General features: G+C 46.0%; 1 protein-coding gene across 1 annotated transcript; it reads left to right on the top strand.

The window, feature by feature from the left end:
• The first annotated feature begins 102 nt into the window (after nucleotides 1-102).
• Nucleotides 103-19,310, top strand: ndufaf2 (NADH:ubiquinone oxidoreductase complex assembly factor 2). Its single transcript, XM_086111433.1, has 4 exons — nucleotides 103-303; nucleotides 14,150-14,239; nucleotides 15,264-15,304; nucleotides 18,523-19,310. The coding sequence occupies exons 1-4, from the start codon at nucleotides 189-191 to the stop codon at nucleotides 18,769-18,771; spliced, it is 495 nt and encodes a 164-aa protein (XP_085967559.1). The 5' UTR covers nucleotides 103-188; the 3' UTR covers nucleotides 18,772-19,310.
• Nucleotides 19,311-19,701: the final 391 nt, after the last annotated feature.

Genomic DNA, 19,701 nt, shown 5'->3' with positions numbered 1-19,701 from the left:
CCATAAAACTCCAGAAGAAGAAGAAAAAGAAGAAGAAAAATAAGACGGTAGAAGAAGACAGTTGACCAATCAGAATGCAGTTTATTTCCCCGCCTACCGGAAGCCTTGCATAAACCACACGAGTCAAGTGCAAACAGATAGATAAGTGTTCGCAGAAGACAATAAATCCTTTTCTTTTTCTTATAAATATGAATAAAATGATCGGCGCTTTGCGGAGGACGTTCGGTGTGGTGCGAGAGCATGTCGGTACGGACCATCTGGGCAATAAATATTACATTGTCCCCGAACAGAAGACATGGACAGGTAAAGTGTGCAAAATTTAGCTAATTTCAATGCTATTTAGTCAAACAACTCCCAAATGAACGCTTTTAAGCCGCGTGGGTTTGTAAACATTTTAATTATTGCTGTCCCTTCCCCCTCTACGATACGATATTAGATCTGTTATGGATGACCTCAGCTGAATATGGATGATCTTAGTTGCGTTGCTCCGAATAATTGTATATATCTGTTTATCGTAGTCATGTTGACATTCGACGTGGCCATTTATCAGCTGTGGATTTTTGCAATTATAACTTTCAAAAAAGTGTGCTTAGTTTTAAGTAGCCCTTCCACCTCTGTAGTACAGTACCCCAGACTTACTGCTAGATGGGGTACGAGGCTCAAGAAACAATATTTATCTGCTGGTTTCAGTAATGTGCAGTATTAGCTATCCGGTACAACTCATTCTTAAAATTAACAACTTTAAAAAAAGAAAACCAACAACACTTAGGAGACAAAATATTTCCATGTCAGGGTCCCATATAATTAGCCACATAAACAATAACAGAATCAAGAACCCTTTTCACATTGAATGTAAAGCTCTGTTCCCACCCACCTCCTTTTGGAGTGTTATTTTCCATACAAAAGGCAGCAATGCGCGTAGTGGGGGGCCTAAATCAACCTGGTGGGGGAGGGGGGTGCATTTTTAGATGGTATCATAAGCTAGCACTAGTGTTTATCTCCGTAGCTGTTCAGTGTAAAATTGGACCGACACACAACAGTACAACAAAGCCCACTCGTTGATTTGACCTTTGTAGGTGGTGTCAGAATCTTGTTCTGTGCTGCCCGCAAAAGCTGCCATGTTTCCCTTTTTTTTCCACTCTCTGTTCCAGTGACGTACGTTGAGGTATATCACTGATGAGGCATTTGACTCCTCTGAGTTGGATATGAAAATATGAACCCAAAATAGAAGACTAGTTTCAATTCAATTTTGGCCTGCTTTGAAATACTTCTCTTCAAAGTTTTTAATTGTACTTCAATAAATTCCACACCATTCAACAATATGATGGCAAGAAAACCAAAAGAATATTTAATGTAAGCTCAAATTCATTGTTGTTGCTGGGTTGATTTTTGCTTTTTTTTTTTTTTTTGTAAATCTATTAGTCGTACCTTTAGATTGAATGTTATAAAAGCCTCGAATGTTAAGTTACCCACATGTCTGGTATCATAATTATATGTCTGATGTTTCCAACAACCCAATCTGTGTCAAAATCGGTGAAAAAATGCAATGAGTTTTTATGATTATATTGGAGCCAAACATAATTCCAAGTGAATGGCAGAGAGGGACTCCCGGTTAAAGATGGCTCCTCAGTCTGCATGTCCTCACCCAGCTGAGGCTTCCTCTCAGTGGCTATGTATGTCAGTGGGAAGAGCGCCATGCTTTTTCTACGCATTGCGCCAGCGGAGCTCAGCACTGCTAACTGTTGGCAGCGACAAGGTACGTTCTTGGCACCGTCGTGCGTTTTCAGTCGCTTTGCTGGCCAATCAGAAAGACTAAATATGCCACTCATTTTCATTAAATATATCAGACAGATTGTTGAATGCCAGTGTGTGCAGCACGTGTGATAAAACGTGTGCATTGAAGATATCAAGACAAACCACAATGTCTCTTGTGTTGGGGGCACGTGCCAACTGCCTTTGTTAACACTGAAAATGCAATTCCGCCATTCCCTTCTCGCACATATTATTTTATGAATTTTAATTATGAAATCAATGACATTATTGGGTTGAAAAATCTAATTAATGTAAAGCACAGACAAGATAACTAAAATGGAAAATAATTGAATGTAATCCTTATTAGTTAGTTGTTTTTTTCTTAACTCTTTTTATAGGGGGGTTGGTGGGGGGCTTTGCATCACCTGCCTGCCCTGACTGCACGTCGCTGCTCTGTTCTGTATCAAGTTGACCGGGAAACTTTTACTCCTGAGGTTTTCCGCCTTGTTTCACTTTCTCAGTTTTGTATCAACACTGAATGGTGGGGTCCTGTCAGTCACTTTTCCGCTTTTCCAGGTCGTATTAGACTCCTGTTCTCGGCTGCCTTTATCAACCGGCACTTTTTCCGCCTTCTTCTGTGTTCCAGTTGTACATATCAATACTGACATGCATTCGAGGGTACAAAGTCAATATGGCGATTTTCTGCCTTTGAGAGTATGATCACAAGCTCTTTTTTGGAGGCCGGGGGGGGGGGGGTTGCATCCAAAGGCCTTTTTATATACATGGTCTCCAATAGCCCTACTTTCCACGATTCCGCGTGCTTTTCTAGTTTACTGTCTGAATAAGTGTCTCTGACAACAAATTATGTAATGAAGTCGACCTAGCAATTTTCCACCTTTGGAGGTGTTATCAGACAAGTAACAGAGTTTGGATGATGTCTGTGATTATGCAATTCCGGGACTGCGGTGTGCAGTTTAACACCCGACCCTCACTTCAACAGCCCCGTTGCACCAAAGTCATCTTCAGACAATGTGGGACACATTGTAATTAAATAGATGATAGACTTTCAGTAATAATTAACTGTTTGTGTGAAGTTATGTCTGAGTCTAGGGACAGAGAGGCCAGCCTCCAGCAGGCTTGCACGCATGGTTTCATTCTGACTGAACTTGACTTTGTGCTTCACCTTTTTTCTTTGCAGTTTGATGGGGAAACTTGCGCTCACCTCATATTTATAATTCATTACAAGGCTGCGGGCTGCCAGACTATTCAAATGAGACATCACACGAGCCCATTTCCCCATCACGCTACAGGCCACCGTCTGACTGGCCAATCTCGATGACTGACACCACCGGCCCGGCGAAGCAAACAGATCGTCGGACGCCAGGCGCACACACGGACGCGAGCACACCCATGCATTGCTAAAAACCGTAATATATGCCGCTCGTATTTATGTCATCCTCTTTTTCTTGCCACTCTGGCCGGGGCAGGCTGGTGGAAATAAAAGCAGATGCATTATTCAGTCCATATGTCTTGCTAAAGCGAGCTCTTTTTGATCATAAACTGATAGGCCAAGCGTGGGCTCGGGGCCTTGAGGCTTGGGCCGCTGGGCTTTTTTTTTTTTTTTTCCCCCCCTCTGCCGCATACCAGCGGTCGGTTCAGGCAGGGTGAGCGAGAGCTCTCTCCGCTCTACCTACTTCTTTCTATTTATTTGTTCATCCCCCAGTGCTTGTGGTCCATCCTCCTACCTTTATCCATGCTTTGCTGCTCCCATTTTCTACCTCTCTCGGACTGTTAACTTTGGAAAACTGGGACGCAAGCAATCTTGCGTGTGGTAAACTATGTATGAAGACTTTAATAGTTGTTCCGAAAGGGGACTGAAAAGATTTAGTGAGCCATTCGTAGTTCTACAGCGCAAACAGGTCCGTGTGTACATCGACTTGCACGGCGTTACTGTGGTTGTGAATAGACCACAAATTAACCACAACTGTCACCAAGTGCCCGACATAAATCGTTAATACATAGAATACAACGCCTTTATTGTCAGTTTGCCTCTGTATGGTGCAGATGCAGCAAAATTAAGGTCACGAAAACACAAAAGTTAGCCAATAGTAGAATAATAATAATATAGGCATATACGGCAAACTAGGAATGAGGATGTCAATGTCACTGTTGCAATGGCGAGACAGATTCTGGATCCCTGTGATCAAGCTTTCATGACGGGCGGCAGACGGCGGCGTCTCGCTCGCTGGGTGCCGCGCTGGGACACGGGGAGAAAAAGAGACGGAGCTTGAACCTTCGCCCTTTCTTTGTTGCATGGTGAAATCGTCTCGGAGAATGTCGAAACCGTCCATCCCCTTTTGTTGTAGCGGCTCGCTGGTAAATGTGTTCTTAGAACAAGTTGTGTCGGTTCATTGAGCATAACAGCCAGTTCACCACAGAGTTGGCTCGAGGGGCTCTCCCTTCGTCTTTAAAGTCCGAACTCAATGTCATTTTCACCGTGGGAAGCACCCGCACCAAACGATGTCACACATTCAGGTTATTTTTCCTGCAGATGGCATCCTAGTAGCTTGAAACAAGCGAGAACTGGAAGCTTATAACCTTGCCGTGCATATGGTCCATAGTGGTACGCACCACAAACACCTGCGGGACCAACAGTGACTTGACACATTCTGATTTTCCACTCCAAATAGTCAGATGAACATGTTGCGGTTCATCGAACCTTGGACATTGTCCGCTCTTCGACTTTTGTTTGTGATTATGTCCGGCCTCGGTTCCACCCTGGTGCAGGCCTCTTTATTTTCCTCCACTTAGTCCATCTTCGCTTCGGCCCGCGTTCTCCTTCTGTCGCTGCCGCTCGACTTTTCAGCCCTCCCGTTTGAAGCCTTGCCAACCAAGATTGCAATTCAGTACAGAAGAGTAGTTCGGCATTGTGGAGTGGGTTGAGCTCAGCAGTGGACACCCCCCGCCTCATTCCTTCCAGTGCCTCACATCAAAACGAACAGGCCTCAGTGTGAAGTGCGTGCCTGGAGAGGGAGCAACCATAGATCCCCACTGCCGGTCCACGGTGCCCCCGCTGATGGTTGTCTCTGGCCACTGGCTGTCCATCCACTGGTCTTCCCGAGCCTTGTTGTTGGCTCCATCCACATGAATATGGAATCAATTTTCATTCCACTCCCTCTCCTGCTTTTGTGCGCTCCCCAGGCCCGGCCGGCTCTGCCTTACACTGCATGGGGCGCCGTGTCATGCTAACCAGATGAAAGCCGAAGACGAACGAGCCCTCGTTCGGCGGCACGCCTGCAGCTCCCGACGCCTGCCGTTGCCTCCTTTTTTATTTCGGAAGAAAAGAGGCACGCTGACATTATCGGCCGCTGCAGGCGCATTTGAAAATAATTGCCTGTATGATTGCTATTTTTTCTTACCTCTTTGAGGAGGTGTAGCCTTTTGTCTCCGGGAATCAATGGCTGCTCAATACCGGACAGAGAGGAAAGGCAGTTTCCTTTCATGTCTGCCTGAAAAGGGGAGTATTTTTAGCCCTATTCATTTTTAGCAGCGTCTGCCATGCAGTTTTAATCTATCGCTCCTCTCTCCCTGTGTGCGGAGAATGGAAGAGATTCAGAGGTTCCTCAGAGGTGCGCCACGCTGCGTCAGAGAAAAGGCGCACCATCACTATCCCTCTGCCTTTTGTCTATTATTTATTTGATCAGCTAGCTCCCTCCTATGAAGTCCAAACTGAGAAGGCCTGCGCTCGGCTATTTCAGGATAGCCGACTCCCGGGACTGCGAGGGAGGCGTGTGTGTGCGCGTTTGTATCGGCTCTGTGTTTAAAAAGAATCAGCGATTGTGTGTATTTTTTCCCCCCACCCCGCTTCATGCCCTTAACACACTTAACACAACAACAGATGGCCGCGTGTCATCAGAGCGTTGATTCAAGCCGCTTATTTTCATGGAAAGAGTCGCAGCCGAGGGAGACGCCGGTCCAAATGGTTGTTTGTTTTGCCACAAGTCGTCCCCCGGGTGTCATGAAGGAAGGTCTACCCTACAGTAGGACATCAAGGTGCCGGTTGCCGCGCATTGGCGATGTTCAGACCGGCTACAGTAAATTATGCTAATTGATCAGCAGCTTTGCGGTGCACAAGGTTTAAATGAAGGTTGTTTAATCGTTATCGGGACTCGCGGGCGTTTGGCTGATCTCGCACGGTGCCGGTTGCCAAGTGTAGGCACGTGTGCGTATGTGTGAGATGGAGCATCATGAAGTGGCTTAACTACTAAATTAAAAAGGCATTTGGAAAGATGGATGCTGACGCTGAGATAAAAGGAGGACCGATTCCGGTGGGAGCGCATCACAAGTAGGGCGAAGCCGCCAATGTCACCACGGTTCAAACTTCCAGTCTTTCTCTTGAATGCGAGTACGTGTTCGCTTGTCACTTTATTGGATACACCTGCATACTTTAGTAGGGCACAGTACACCAATACACATAATACGGCCTAATTTAAGACCAATTCAGCAAAGACCTCATTATTGGACGTCTCTGGAAAATTATCCTCAGTGATTATGCTGTGGTGAACGGTGTGTTGAGTGTTTGCATTTATTGATTTTATTTGCCGTGAGCTGAATATCCAGAATTTTTGACCAGTTCAACATTTGCAATCGCAAATATTTAAAGTGTGCAGTCAACATGGAGTCGGGTTGCGCTCTACACGCGATGTTGCAGTGAACCAGAACGAGAGCTAATTAGGAAGTGACCTGAAGCTTGCGTTGTTGCCGAACACGACTACAGTGTAGGAGTAATTTGTTGTGTTTGTATAATGTGCCTCTTAAGCATTTGCGACAGAGTTTGCAACCGAATTGTACACCAGTTATCCGTGCCTCTTCTTCTTCTACTGCTACTACTCCTTTGTTGGACTGTATGTTTCAGGAGTTGAGATGCCGTGTGGCACCATACTGCCATCCACAGGTCAGTCTCTGTACTACGGCAGGCATCAAGTTGCAGGGGAGAACACTCGCAATTGTCCACGGTGATATCCTTGTGTGGAGTGTTCTTCTGTCCGTTTAGCGTAATTTATTAAAGGTCAAACTTAAAGACAAAAATAAAATCTCAACAACTTGATGCGCTACAGAAAAAAGTAGGGTTTTTTTCCCCCCAAAATTGGCGCCTTGCTGTCTAGAATTGATTGTTTCTCCAATGTCATAGTGGCGGTCCCAAGAGGTGGATTAAGTCAGTCCCCACTGAAGGCCTAGGGACCAAATGTGAGGTCCGCCTCTGCTCAATGACTATTTTTCCACCAGTTCCGATCAAAATCCAAAAATTATTACAATGAGGCAAGGCTGCAAAAGAATTAAACTGCTTTCTGCAGAGATGCGATTCACCAACCGCGGCGCTCCCATCTCAGATGGCCCGGCAAGATGTTGCGCCACCCGAGGGGGCTTCCTGTCACGAAAGGTCCCGACTGGCACACAAGCCGACAGCCCTTCGCCGCTTATTCTGAATATTTTAATGAAGCAGACAGGCATAGAGGAATAGGGAGTGATAAGGCCCTGTGTGCAGGAAGGAGAAGGAGAATGTAAAAAAGAAAAAAAGTGAGTGACAAAGAACAAGGGAGATGCTGACATCCAGGGTGAAATTACAGAGCGGATGGCATGGAGGGGAAGAATGGTGAGAGTGAAAGTGAAAGGAGGCTTTTTGACAGAAAGAGGGTGAAATGAGTGGGTGGAACGGGCCGACGGGAGAAGGTGGAGGCAGGTTAATGGAGGCGGGGGGACTGGAGGTGCAACGGATACAGAAGAAGGAGGTTGGATGAACGTGAGGGAGGTGAATGCAAAGGGGCGGACAACTCTGTGTATGGACATCACCCACATGGTGGGGGGGGGGGGGTGTGAGGGTTACACAAAAGGACACTGGCTTCCTGACTCGCCGCAATCTTTTTCCCTCCACTGTGGAGACTTCAAGCGAGCAGGGGGTACTCTATCCCTCCTCCCCACAAGCATGCCCGCGTTTAGTTAAAAGTGACACTCGGGGGAAATCAGCATTCTTTTCTTTTTCACTTCTATATGAATTATTCTGCTTTATGCTGCCGCGACTCGCTCAAGCCTCAGCGGCTTCAGCGGCGGCAGGGACAAACAGAATGAGCGCTGAATTTAAAAGTACAGAGAGGAAAAAAATATATATAAAGTACAAGCGGCAGCAGGCCTACTTTACGCCTAAGCTCCTCCTCTCTCCACAGCGGATGCAAAACAACGGCTGGCCTTTTTCCTTCTAAACCTCTCTCTGTGTCACGAGGCTCACAGCTAATAGGTAACCATGGTTACGGGCCTCACACAATCCCTCCCCACCTCCCCAGTTAGATTAGAGATTGGAGGCAAGAGAAGTCGGGGTTGTTACCTGGTTTCCCTGGTATCACTGATGCTTATCGGCTCACTCCATCTTCATAAGGCCGCCCATTACCATGCGCCCATTGGTGCCCATTCCTGCAGAATGAAATAACCTCTGCCCAGGCGTACAGATGGGCTTTTCTTCAAGATGCCTTTTTTGTTCCACAACAGTCAGTTTGGTTTCATACAATCTTCAGTTGCGGTCCAGTTCTGTTCGGTTCCCCACGGTACGCTTTCAAGTAGGAATGCTTCGATTTTCAGTGTATTTTACAGCTGCAACTGACGATTGTTTTAAGAATGGATTTCTCCGTCCATTCATTTTCTTCCTCTTATCAAGGGGGTCGGGGGGGAGGGGCCACCGCTAAGCATAAATTATGATTCGGTTACTGTTTTGGCAATGAAAGACACCAATGGTGGCACACCACTATTAGAACTCCTTGACCTCTGCTCCATGTATCCATCCAGAGGCGCTTCTGCATTGTTTCAGACGCTTCTTCTTTGTGTCCGCACCCTCGGCAGACTAGCAGTCAGCGACTCGGCTGTGCTCAAAACATACTTTTGGGGGCTGCGTAGCTTAAAAGCATCTGTGTTATTCAAGGGAGTTGCGATTTGAAAATGTGCTCCTGCTTCCCCGCTCTTTATCCCGCTGCGAGTCAGGTGCATCTCCGACGAGGCTTTGGTCCACCCGTCGGAGCGAGATGATTTGTTTATCAGTTTCTCTCCAGATGTTTCCAGTCGGGTTGTTTTCCCCTTCGCTGACATCTGCAGGAGTCATCAAAAGAGTGAGTCTAGGGACGCCCGCCACGGCATTGCGGAGGTGAAAAAAAAAAAACTCTTAGGTCGCCCCCGGCGGGAGTCACCTGGGAGATGATGTGTCAAGTTGGGGGTTGTGTGTATGTGTGCGTGTGAGAGCGTGTGTGTCAGAGACAGTGTGTGAGTTGGCGCAGGTGATAGAGTTTAGCAGGGTGTAATCCAAGGGTTCAAAGAGCAGCCCCCCCCCCCCCATCTTGGAGCACACACGCGGCGTCTTACTCTAGCGAAGGCGTGCCTACCACTCGATTGGCACGCCGCGCTGCTGCCACGGCAACCCCCATCTCGCCTCTTTCGCCGCCGCCCCACCCCGAAGTCTCCTCGCTCCCCACCCCCACCTGCGGGCTGGCAGATGAGTTGCACTCAGACAGGTGAGATGGCTCATGAATATTAATGATGCGGGATTTCATTCCTGCAGCTGCTGGAGCCCCACCCCAACCCCCCCCCCCCCACCTCGCCGCCCCCTCTTTCGCTCCCCGACGCAATGCTGCTGTTTGTCCTTCACGGTGAGAGGCAGCGCCCTCACTCCTGTCCCTCAGGTTAATCTGCCTGTTCACCAGCCTATGCGTGTGCATCTATGTGTGTGCGTGCATATTGGTAAGTAGGTTCCCCCTAGTGAGTGATGAGAAGGCAGAGCTGTCACAAGGGTCCCGCTGAGATCGAGAGCTGCTAACACCCTTCATGCATCTCTCACCTCTCGCTGGAGGGGAGGGGGGCCCTCACCTCTCCCACTTTGACTTGGTGACCAGAAAATGTATGAAGTTAGTCAGTAGAGTTCAAGTTAATCATGTCACTGTAAACTGGAGGTTTTCCTCCCTCTGGGGGGCACCAGAGGACCTCAGGGCAGGCGTAGCATCTTAAGAAAAACAAATATCATCTAAAGGCAAAATGGATGGATTTTTATTTCCTGCAGTGACCGATGAGAACGACCAGAATGCCGAGTGCCAGTCGGCCATTGTACTGCATTGTTGATTGTCCCGTTAACTGCTCTTTGTCATTGTATCGAGCTATTCGGCGAAATGCCTCGGCGCTGTGTGGCTTTGCACTGTTCACATTCAGGCAAACAGTTGCTTGAGTGACCAAAAGAAAAGAATAGGGCATGTAAATGGACCATAAAATTGGAACAATAAAGTTGCGTTCTCACCAAGCGAATGAATTTCACGCCGGTGTCGAGCGTTCTTGTCACAAGCACTTCAAAGAACTTTTCTCAATTTCTCGGATTTGCAAAAAAAGGTAGGCGTGATAATCAATGAATAACTGTGGCTGTTTTTTACGAAAAACATTTGATTTCAAGTATTTACACAAATCCATAGACGTAATCCTGTACGGAAATGTTTCAAACTCTATGAGTGCATGGATGGCACTTTCGCCACGGGGGGCTCAAGATTTAACGTGGGGTGACCATCAACTACTTGGGTTTGTAGAGGGCACGACAATGTTCTATCCGGATGATGATGAGCTGTACTGTAATTGTAATGCAATTCACTAATAGAACTATATAATATATAGCAGTCAATATTATATTATTACATTCATCAAATTCTCAATAAAAGCTCTCCATTAGATTGTCGTAAAAGCTTTTCTAATTTAAGTATAAGTACAGGTAATGTTGGGGTTTCATCAACCGGCAACTTAACGTGATTCACATGCAAGCTATTAAAGTCTTAATGGAAATCCATGTTGCAACGCCGCAACACTTACCCACGGTCTCCTCTTGTCCTTCGGTTTTATGGCCTTCATACCAATTCAGGTGAAGACGGGTCAAAGTCGCCCGATAATGGCAGTCTGCTTTTCAGGGATATAAGCACAGCAGCCAAACAACAACACTCAGCTTTTGTTTGAAAAGGTACAATTATGAACAGTGAGTGTAGCTTGTATTTATTTATTTGTCGGCGTAACTTCTCCACTTTAAGTACAGTGAAATTCCTCTACAACAAAATCATGTTTGCAGCAAAAAAAAAATCACAACAGGGGACTTACATCCATTTCTTGCATGATATATTTTACTTTGCTTCCTCCATCTTTCATTTTGATCAATTTTACCCTGTCTTCAAGCGTCAGAGCTCTTCTTTTCTTGACTCATTGGCATACAAAGGTCCGTTTTGTAGCCATTTTAGCAATGTAACGTTCGTGCTGCGTCTGAAACTAACAATAACAAATGCTTCCTGGACTACTGCGCATGTGTAAACCAGTGTGGTGGTTGCTATTGCCGTTTTGGAGCCCAGTAGGAGGAGTCGCTGTAGCAGGCTGAGGTCTGATTAGACTTTTGCGGAAGGCTTGTTTTCGTTGTAGTGAACCTCGTTGCGAGGCAAGGGCAGAGAAAAACTATTCGTAATACGCAACAGGGGGACTTTTCGTTGTAGGGGGAGCAGAAAAATGGGAATGGCTTTCATGCATGAAGATTTTTTCACACTAGGAGGGTATTTTCGCCCATGTAGGTTTCGTTGTAGAGGAGTTTCATTGTAACAATGCACCGTGAAGTATTTTGCTAGTTTCAACAACTGGTGGTCATTTTCAGTGGTGGTTGTGTCACCACGGCCTGAGCGTGTTTTGGTGCCGCTGTCCTAGATGCGAGGGGACCAGCAGAGCACCAGTCGAGCTTCATGTCCCTCCCCGCCTCCAATGTGTATATGTGGGAGGATCAGCTGGGTTTCATAAATATATGTTCATACTGTATATGTTATTCAAATGCGGGGATACATGCCTCGGTGGGCAGAGGGGTTTAGTCATGCTGCAAAAGTAACGAGACAAGAGGAGAGCCATGTCGGAATGGGAGAATGCAACCGAGCCGAGGAAAGCGACATGGATGGGGTACTCGCTTGTCCGTAAGCAAATTAGTTCAGCATTAGTGATAGCGAAACATGTTTCTTGTGGGGGCTGTGTCATAATTGTACCGTTTCTGTACCGCTGCCACCCACACCCAATGCAAATATGGATGGGGATCTGTTCATAATTAGCATACCTGTTAAATGTATTTGCTCGCCGCGCCTGGAGACCGCAGCCTTTTGTTTGCTGGCGCTTGTTTTTGTTCTGCAATCATGGAGGGTGGGAGGTGGAGGTGTTCTAGGAAACTATTTCTCAGAAGACATCTGACGTTAGCGAGCGTGAGGATCCCAGAAGCTATCCTCTTTTGTTTTGTTTTGTTTATTTTTACCCAGACCTGTGTATCAGGAAGAAGCTGTCGAGGCAACCTTTAGTGACAATCTAGTGGGAAGCAAAGCAGAACCAAAGCAATGCTAGCCTAATTAGCTGACCTGATTACTACATAGGTGAGCACAGAAAGTATAGAGTCAACTCTGTAAGGCATCATTACGGAAGCGGCTTTTGTTCTCTTTCAGCTTAACAGTAAACATGCTAACACAACAACCAAGCCGTACAGTTTGTGTGGATACTGTGTGTGTGTGTATATATATATATATATATATATATATATATATATATACAGTATATACATACATACATAACATGACGTTAAATCCGGGGTGGAACCCAACAATCAATTAAACTGAGCAATTTGATGTGGTAAAGTAATGCGTGTGAGCGTGAGTCTCATTCTGTCTCTCTGTTTTCAATGGACTCGATGCACGCAACATTTCTACCGTCACGCTCTTTGGGGTAGAGGCAGCAAAATTGAGCTTATGAAAACATACAAGACAAACACTGATAAAATAATAATAATAATAATAATGGCAAACGGATACATCTAACTGCAGAATGAGGATAAATGTTCAGACGGCTTGAGAGGTTCTCGATCCCAGTGATCGTCACCATCAAGGTCCCCTGCCTGTGGCTGCTGCCCAGCTTTCCCTTTCGGGGTGTGCCTGGTCAGGCTCAGCCACCCGGCACTCGATTTCAAGCGTCACCTCCAGGCCTGGCTCCAGATGGGGGGGCCCCGGTGACCCGCGTCTGGGCAAAAAAAAAAAAAAACGTATTCCATGATAAGGTGACAGCTTTTGGAGGAGCATTTTCATTCATTTCAACAGCAAAGGTTGTTGGGCGTGTGCATATGTGGGACCAAAGTGATTTGAGGTATGAGCGTGGTCACAGAACAAATTCAACTCTGAAGTCAAGGTACCACTGCATTATTAGTTTAGCTAGTTTTGAAACTATGTCAAAGGAAAATAGAGGGAGGTTAATATGGCGTGGACGCCCCACCTGGTTGTCAGTTGGACATGTGCGAAGTCGAGGCAAATAAACGAGTACCAAACACCACTTGGTGCGAAACGCTTTTGTCTTGGCGTGTCCTTGTCCGTTATATGCTCGCACCGCAGCGATGCAAACATCAAGGCCATCCTTCCGCGTCCAGTCAGCTGACGCCTGAGCACTGATGGAATCCTGACTGTCTGTCTGTGTTTTGAAGCGTGTTGTTTTCCTTGCCCGTCCATTTCTCTCCTCCTAGCCATGTTTTGCCATGCATCATCACTCTCCCTTGCTCTCTCGCACTCTTTCAATGACTGCCTCACTTTTACCTCCGACCGCCCATTCTTTGTCACCGGAGGGAGGATGGTGTGGGGGGGGGGGGGGGGGGGGCTGGCCGGACATGCGACTACCTGTGAGGGGGGAATCTGCGGAAACAAAGCACTCGCATGCCACCTAAAGCCGCACCGTCGTTTCCTTTCATTCTCTCACTCACCGCCCGCCCTCCTCCTTCGTCGCCATCTCTCTTGTCATTGTGTGCCAGCCAAACTTGTCTAATCAGCACATTTCCACCAAAATAATTGGTGGCGGCCTTGCTGCCGGCGAGCCTCGTGCCGTACACCGATAGGGAACGGGAACACTTAATATTCCACACGGCTCGTGCCGACCCCCTCCTTCCCTACTGTTCCCTGTGATATCTGACCTCTTTTGTCTCCTGCGCGGCTTGATGTTGATTTTGGAGGGCATTGTTAGCCGCGGCGCCGCCATTGGTAGAGCTGGTCGGTGAAAGTCGGTCGGAGGGGGCCCGTGGTTGGTCGGGTGAAAGGGAGCCTCATTTGCATAAAGGCTTAGCCCAGATTTGGAGCCACTCAGTGAGATCTGAGGAGAAGGGCCCGGGGGCCACGAGGTAATCATCCATGGCCTGTCACAGCGCTGTCATTCCTCCGTGTATTTATGTGTGAGCAAGGAGGGGGCTTGTGCGTGTGTATATGTGCGTCCGTGTGTGTGTGTGTGAGACTCGGCATTGTTGTTTGTTTGTACCGCTTTGCATCATCTCGTACGCCCTCTCCTTTTGTTCCAGGGAGACTCGTCCGTGCCAAGAGGCTGGTGGAGGCCTCGAATCCCACAGAGCACGAATATATGGAAGGCAGCATCCCCATCGAGTGGGATGGTGAGTGTCCATCTCTCTCTCAGCATCGAAATGAGCCCTTCCATCATGTTTTTCCGCTTTTAATTCCACCCTCGCATTGTAAGTTGGGGGTTGGGAACATACTTTTTTTTTTTTTTTTTTAATCAGAGACACCTTCTGCGGGCATTATGCAAGCGTGCCGGTAAACTAGCGTTCCTTACAAGTGGATACAAACGGTTCCCTCTGTCTCAGGCTGGCTTTATCCACCTTAAACCCCTCATCCCGCTTCGCCCCATCCCTCATGCATTTTCATCAGCATGCAAATAAGAAAAGGGATAAAAGAGGGCCCAGAATCCCCCGCGCTAGCTGGAGGAAGAGTGAGAGAGAGATTCTCTAACCCTCTAATCTCTCTCTCACTCTCTCTTTGGCTTCCTTGAACCTGCGAGGCTATGCAGCCAGCTCAGCCAAAATAGAGCTTCTTTAAAAAAAAGGAAAAAAGTGTGGGTGTGACAGACAGACAGACAGACAGACGGGCAAAAGAGAGAAGGAAAAGGAAGGACAAAGCCACTGATGGCAAATGACAGAATGTGTATGCTTTCGAATGCCGAGATCAGAATGGATCCTTTTTTTCATTGTTTTCGGTTTGAGTCAGAGATACCCAATCATTTTTGCCGCGCACATTTTTTTACAAAAATATTGAAAGCTGCAGCGTTTGGCTTTTGTTGTAGACCCCATAGGAAGGTTGCCCATAAATGCCAAAGAGCAAAAAATATGCGCTCCAGAGTGAATCTGTTGCTGCTTGCTGAATCGAGGTTTTACGAGATGTGCCGTAATGACGCACAACAGGAGCTGAGACTCTCAAGTCACTTTTGCCCCCGGAAAACGTTTGAATTGGGAATTGTCCAACTTCAGGAGCGAGAGCTCCAAATGAGAACAAGTCGACCATCAAAAAGTTGTAGCGCCCTTAAAAAAAAAGTCTGCTGCTACTTTTAAATATGACTGCAGGTTTTGTTTGTGTGGGTGTTCTCACGATTTGTATTTTTTTTTTTTTTTTTCATTCCTGCAGCTTGGATCCGAGGCAGACGGAAGGAGCCTCCCTCTGTGGAGGTACGTCTCCCCTGCCACCATCCAGCAGCAGCCTCCCTGCTGTGATGATGCTTGGACTCTTGGGGGGAGGGAGTAGGGGGGGGGCTTTCAAGGGAAAGGAGAGGCTTTTGATTTGTTTTCTCTCCTTCGCTTTCTAACGAGAAACTTTTGGGAGCGGCGTTAAAATAACCACCATGTCCTAGTTAAATCCAGTACAGAAGTCGATTTTTTTCAGGCATCTTCAGGCCGCTTTACGTCAATATTTATTTTTCTGATGACTTTTTTTACTTCAACTGCCTGTGTTTGTATAAAGATGTCTGTACGTTCTACTTCTTACGTTCTCTTAATAGACTTTTTTTTCCCAACACCTGTGGGTGATGGTACGATGTGAAAAATTTGTAAGTAGAAAGGTAAAGGCAAACGCAGTCTCGACTGATTGGTCGCTATTCTTGTTGATGCCAGCGAATGACTTCCAAATGGATTTGAGTCTGACTCATGTCACTATTCCAAAAAAAAAAAAAAAACGTCATAGTCCATTAAATGAAAATGACCTTAATTGTAAAAGTTAAATGGAGTGCACTTAGATCGCGCTTTATCTACGCCAGTGGTCACCAACAGACCAGTACTGAAGTGTGGGCCACTTTGGCTGTGGTGGGCTGCACAATTGAAAGAATCTAAAAAAAATTACAATACTTCCGTTTTTTAATTTTTTTTTTTAAACCGAGGCTGGAAAATATTTTATTTTTAAAAGTGACAGGATTTTCTCTGTTACATCCATCTATGATGGACTCTTCAACGCTGGTCTTAAACTCACAAGCTAGCAAAATGAAAAAAAAAATGTATTTGGAAAGATTTGCATTTGCTGTTGGTAAAAAAAATATATAAAAAAAAATTTCAACATTGCTGGTTAAATCTGGTGATCAGTGGTTGTGTAGCTTTGGCTGCTAAATGCTATCTTGGCTGACAGTTCAACAGCTGTAAACAAGTCAATACACTCACCAGATATGCCAACTTCCCCACACCCCATTCGGTGCCGGGCAAGTATTAGAAGCTGGCTGTGTTGTAGAACTCTTAGTCCAACAGACAGCAACGATATTGTCCCACATTATTTTTATTTCCCCATGCTGTTTTTGTTTTTAACTTTGTTTGTGTGTCTGTTGTTCTGTTTTCGAGTACGATTGGCTACCAAAATTTCACATTAGCAAAATGGGAGAACAATCAAAATTGTCGCTTCCAACGCTTCATCCGCGCCGCCCGGCACACAACCGTGCGAAGTGCATTGAGTACATGTGGAAATGGCGCCACCAGAAATGCTCAGCTCACATTCGGTCTGACCGCAGGCTTACATGCACATACGCCGTCTCGCTCAAGGGAGCACGCCTGCCTCCACATGACGCATGTGCACTTGCGTTTCACCTGCGTTACACGTATTGAGCAGCACATTCACGTTTACCCCGCCTCTCGCCCAAGTCAGCTGGGATTGGCTCGAGCTCACCCCGTGATCCAATAATAATAAACTGTATTGAAAGTGCATGGATGGACGTTTCAAGCATAAGGCCAGTTTGTGTCATGTGGGCTTTTTTGTGTGTGTGTGTGTATGTTTTATTTCTGGCTCTGTGTTCGGTGGGAATGCTGAAGGATGGTCCTTTCTTTCATCTCCCTCGTGTCGCTCTCTCTGGGTTTTAATTGCTCTTTAAACGCAAGAATGCTGGAAAGGAGTTCGGCCCCGCAACGAAATGTGGCTCTATATCGGAAATCCCTCGCTCACTCGTCTCTCCTTGCCAGCGGGCATGTGCCATCCCTACCCCACCGCCGTGCCAGAACATTCTATTCCAATTTTCTTTGCCGTGTGTCCGCTCGTCTACAGCTGGACCGACCAAGGCTTCGCTCCTGGCACATTTACCCTAAACCCCCTTGTCACGCCTCTTCCCAGTCCAATTCTGACCTAAATTGATTGGATTAAATCCTGTCATTAACAGGCTGGAAAAGCAGCTCGGTATGTTTGTCTCCGTCGTCCCCTCAAAGTGTCGCTTTTTTGGCCGCGCCGCTCGCTTTTCCAGGCCAGCGCGACGCAGCAGCGGCCCAGTCGGCAGGGCCTTTTTATGACATGGCTCAAGTGATGCGGGGTGGTTTCGAGCAGGAATGTTTGTTGAGCAGGACTTTCCAAGCGTGGACAATTAGACGTTTCACTCATTGTAATAAATGTCCGACTTCATGCGCGTTTGTTCCTGGCAGTGCCACTTTTGAGTCGCCTCTGCTTTTTTGAGCAGATGCTGTTTTGTGTACAAAAAAAAGGAAAAGCAGAGTAAGGATATGAATCTCTCTTTATCTTTACCCCTCTATCGATAGCTCTATCTCACTTTCTCTAACGATTTGCTTCTTTATCTCTGGTCGTCTCATTTCATTTTCTCTTTCTATATTTATCCTGTACAGTATCACTGTATATCTCGTTCTCTCTCACATTCTCTCAATGTGATTTAAAGACCCTGTAAAGTAAATTCATGTGAAAATACCGGCCTACAGTATGTGGTGTAACCGTGTTAAGAGATTTGTGGAAATGTAGGATTCCACTCTTTTTCACTTGCTGTGTTCCTATTTTATTAATTTTTTTCTGTCTCCTCTATTTGTAGGTCATTTTTCCAGACCACAGATGCAAATTAGCTGTTTTGCTATAATCCAGGAAGTGTACAGACATAGACATGATCAATGTGCACTGTGCCTATCCCAAAATGAAGTGTAAATAAATAAATGTTGACAAATATGATAAAATGGTCAAATATGTTTGCTCTCTATATTTATAGCCTAGTTTTAGACTAATCCATTTTGCTAACAGAAATCGGAGGAAAAATAATTCGATTGTGCTGCGGACTGATTCTTTTTACCTGTTTCAGGTCGTTATAGTGGTTCTTGATTGACAGTTGACAGTTTGCGAGCATTCAGCAGACATGCTCATAGCATTTGAGAGCAGCGACAATGACAGTTTTCACGATTGAAGCTTCATTTTAAGATTGTTGACACCAATTTAGAGGACATTTATTTCTGCTTTCCAGGGACTTTATATTATATAACATATTTTAAGAGTTTCAAGTCCACCTGACCATGATCAATTCTGGTGGACTTTGCCAAACAAGTGTTGTTTTTAAAATCGCATCACACAACACCAAAACGCAGCATTGTGAATAATAATCCAATTTGCACCAGATATTCACCAAAAAGATGGTCCGTGTGCATTTACACAGGAGCTGGCAAAGAACGAGGCCAACAGGCAGCAGATCAAGCTGAAGGCCATGGAGGTGGAGGAGAAAGACTTGGCCCTGAAAGCGAAGGAATACGAGCAAGGCCTGGTGGCGACGCCGTCCAGGACTGTGGCCGCGGGCCATGCGGCCGCCACCAGCTTTGGCAAGCAGGAACTCGGCGAGGAACCCACCAGCACCGCCAACACCTTCCAGCCGGGCTCCTGGCGGCCTAATCCCAAACAGAAAGCTTAAAGAGACGGCGGCATGGACTCGGTTCGCTTGGCCGTGTAGCGCAATCCAATAGAAAGGCTGGCTGTTTTCTTACAGCTCTTGTCGTGGATCTCTTTGATTATGCTGCTAATGAAGTGGCAGGTGAGTGTGTTTAATATTGACGTGTCAAGAAAATATAGAAACATTATTTATATCCTGTTTGAGGAACTGTTTTATATATATATATATATACAATATTTGTGTTTTATGATGCTGCTAAACCTAACACAAACGTTTAACAATGTCAAGGAGTTTCGTTTTATTTCAGATCGTCTAAAAAAAAAAAACATGTATCATTACAGTTTAGCTTATGGGAAGATAGACGTAACATGGTATTGCATTTATTTGTTCACACGCTGATATGAAAACAATCTGCCAATTTAGGATCTGTTGCCAACCAAAACAGCAGGCACCAAAGTGTGGACTATCACTACATGTAAGCGAGTTCGCTGTACAGTATTAAAGACTTGTATGTATATTTCAGCCATTATCAAAATTAAACATTCATTCAGTAAATCTGACCACGTTTGACTCTGAAATCTGGGCTCAGATTGACATATTATTCATGTCGGACAACAATTTTGGCATTGAGACCTTTGAACAGCAAATGTACAAACAAAGTGGAGGTATGAAGGAAAATGACGTAAAGAGGCAGTCGTGGCCCCATCATGAGTGGGTTGTGGCCAGGCCATGCAAACAATGACCATACTTGTTTATGTAAATATCTAATGCTGGTAAACCCCCCCCCCCCCCCCCCAGTGTAAAATAGATTTTTTGGAGAATGCGGGAGGAAGCCGGAGAATCCAGACAAAACCCGTGCAATCACTGGAAGAAAATGCCAACACTCAGCAGAGATCTGAACCCACGATCTTTAAACTGTTCAGTCAACAGACATGCTAACCACTATATTAT

Source organism: Hippocampus guttulatus, chromosome 5 (assembly GCF_054856545.1).
Source record: "Hippocampus guttulatus isolate MCC_2025c chromosome 5, RoL_Hgut_1.0, whole genome shotgun sequence".
Classification (NCBI taxonomy): domain Eukaryota; kingdom Metazoa; phylum Chordata; class Actinopteri; order Syngnathiformes; family Syngnathidae; genus Hippocampus; species Hippocampus guttulatus.
This window is presented reverse-complemented; position numbering and strand designations above follow the sequence as displayed.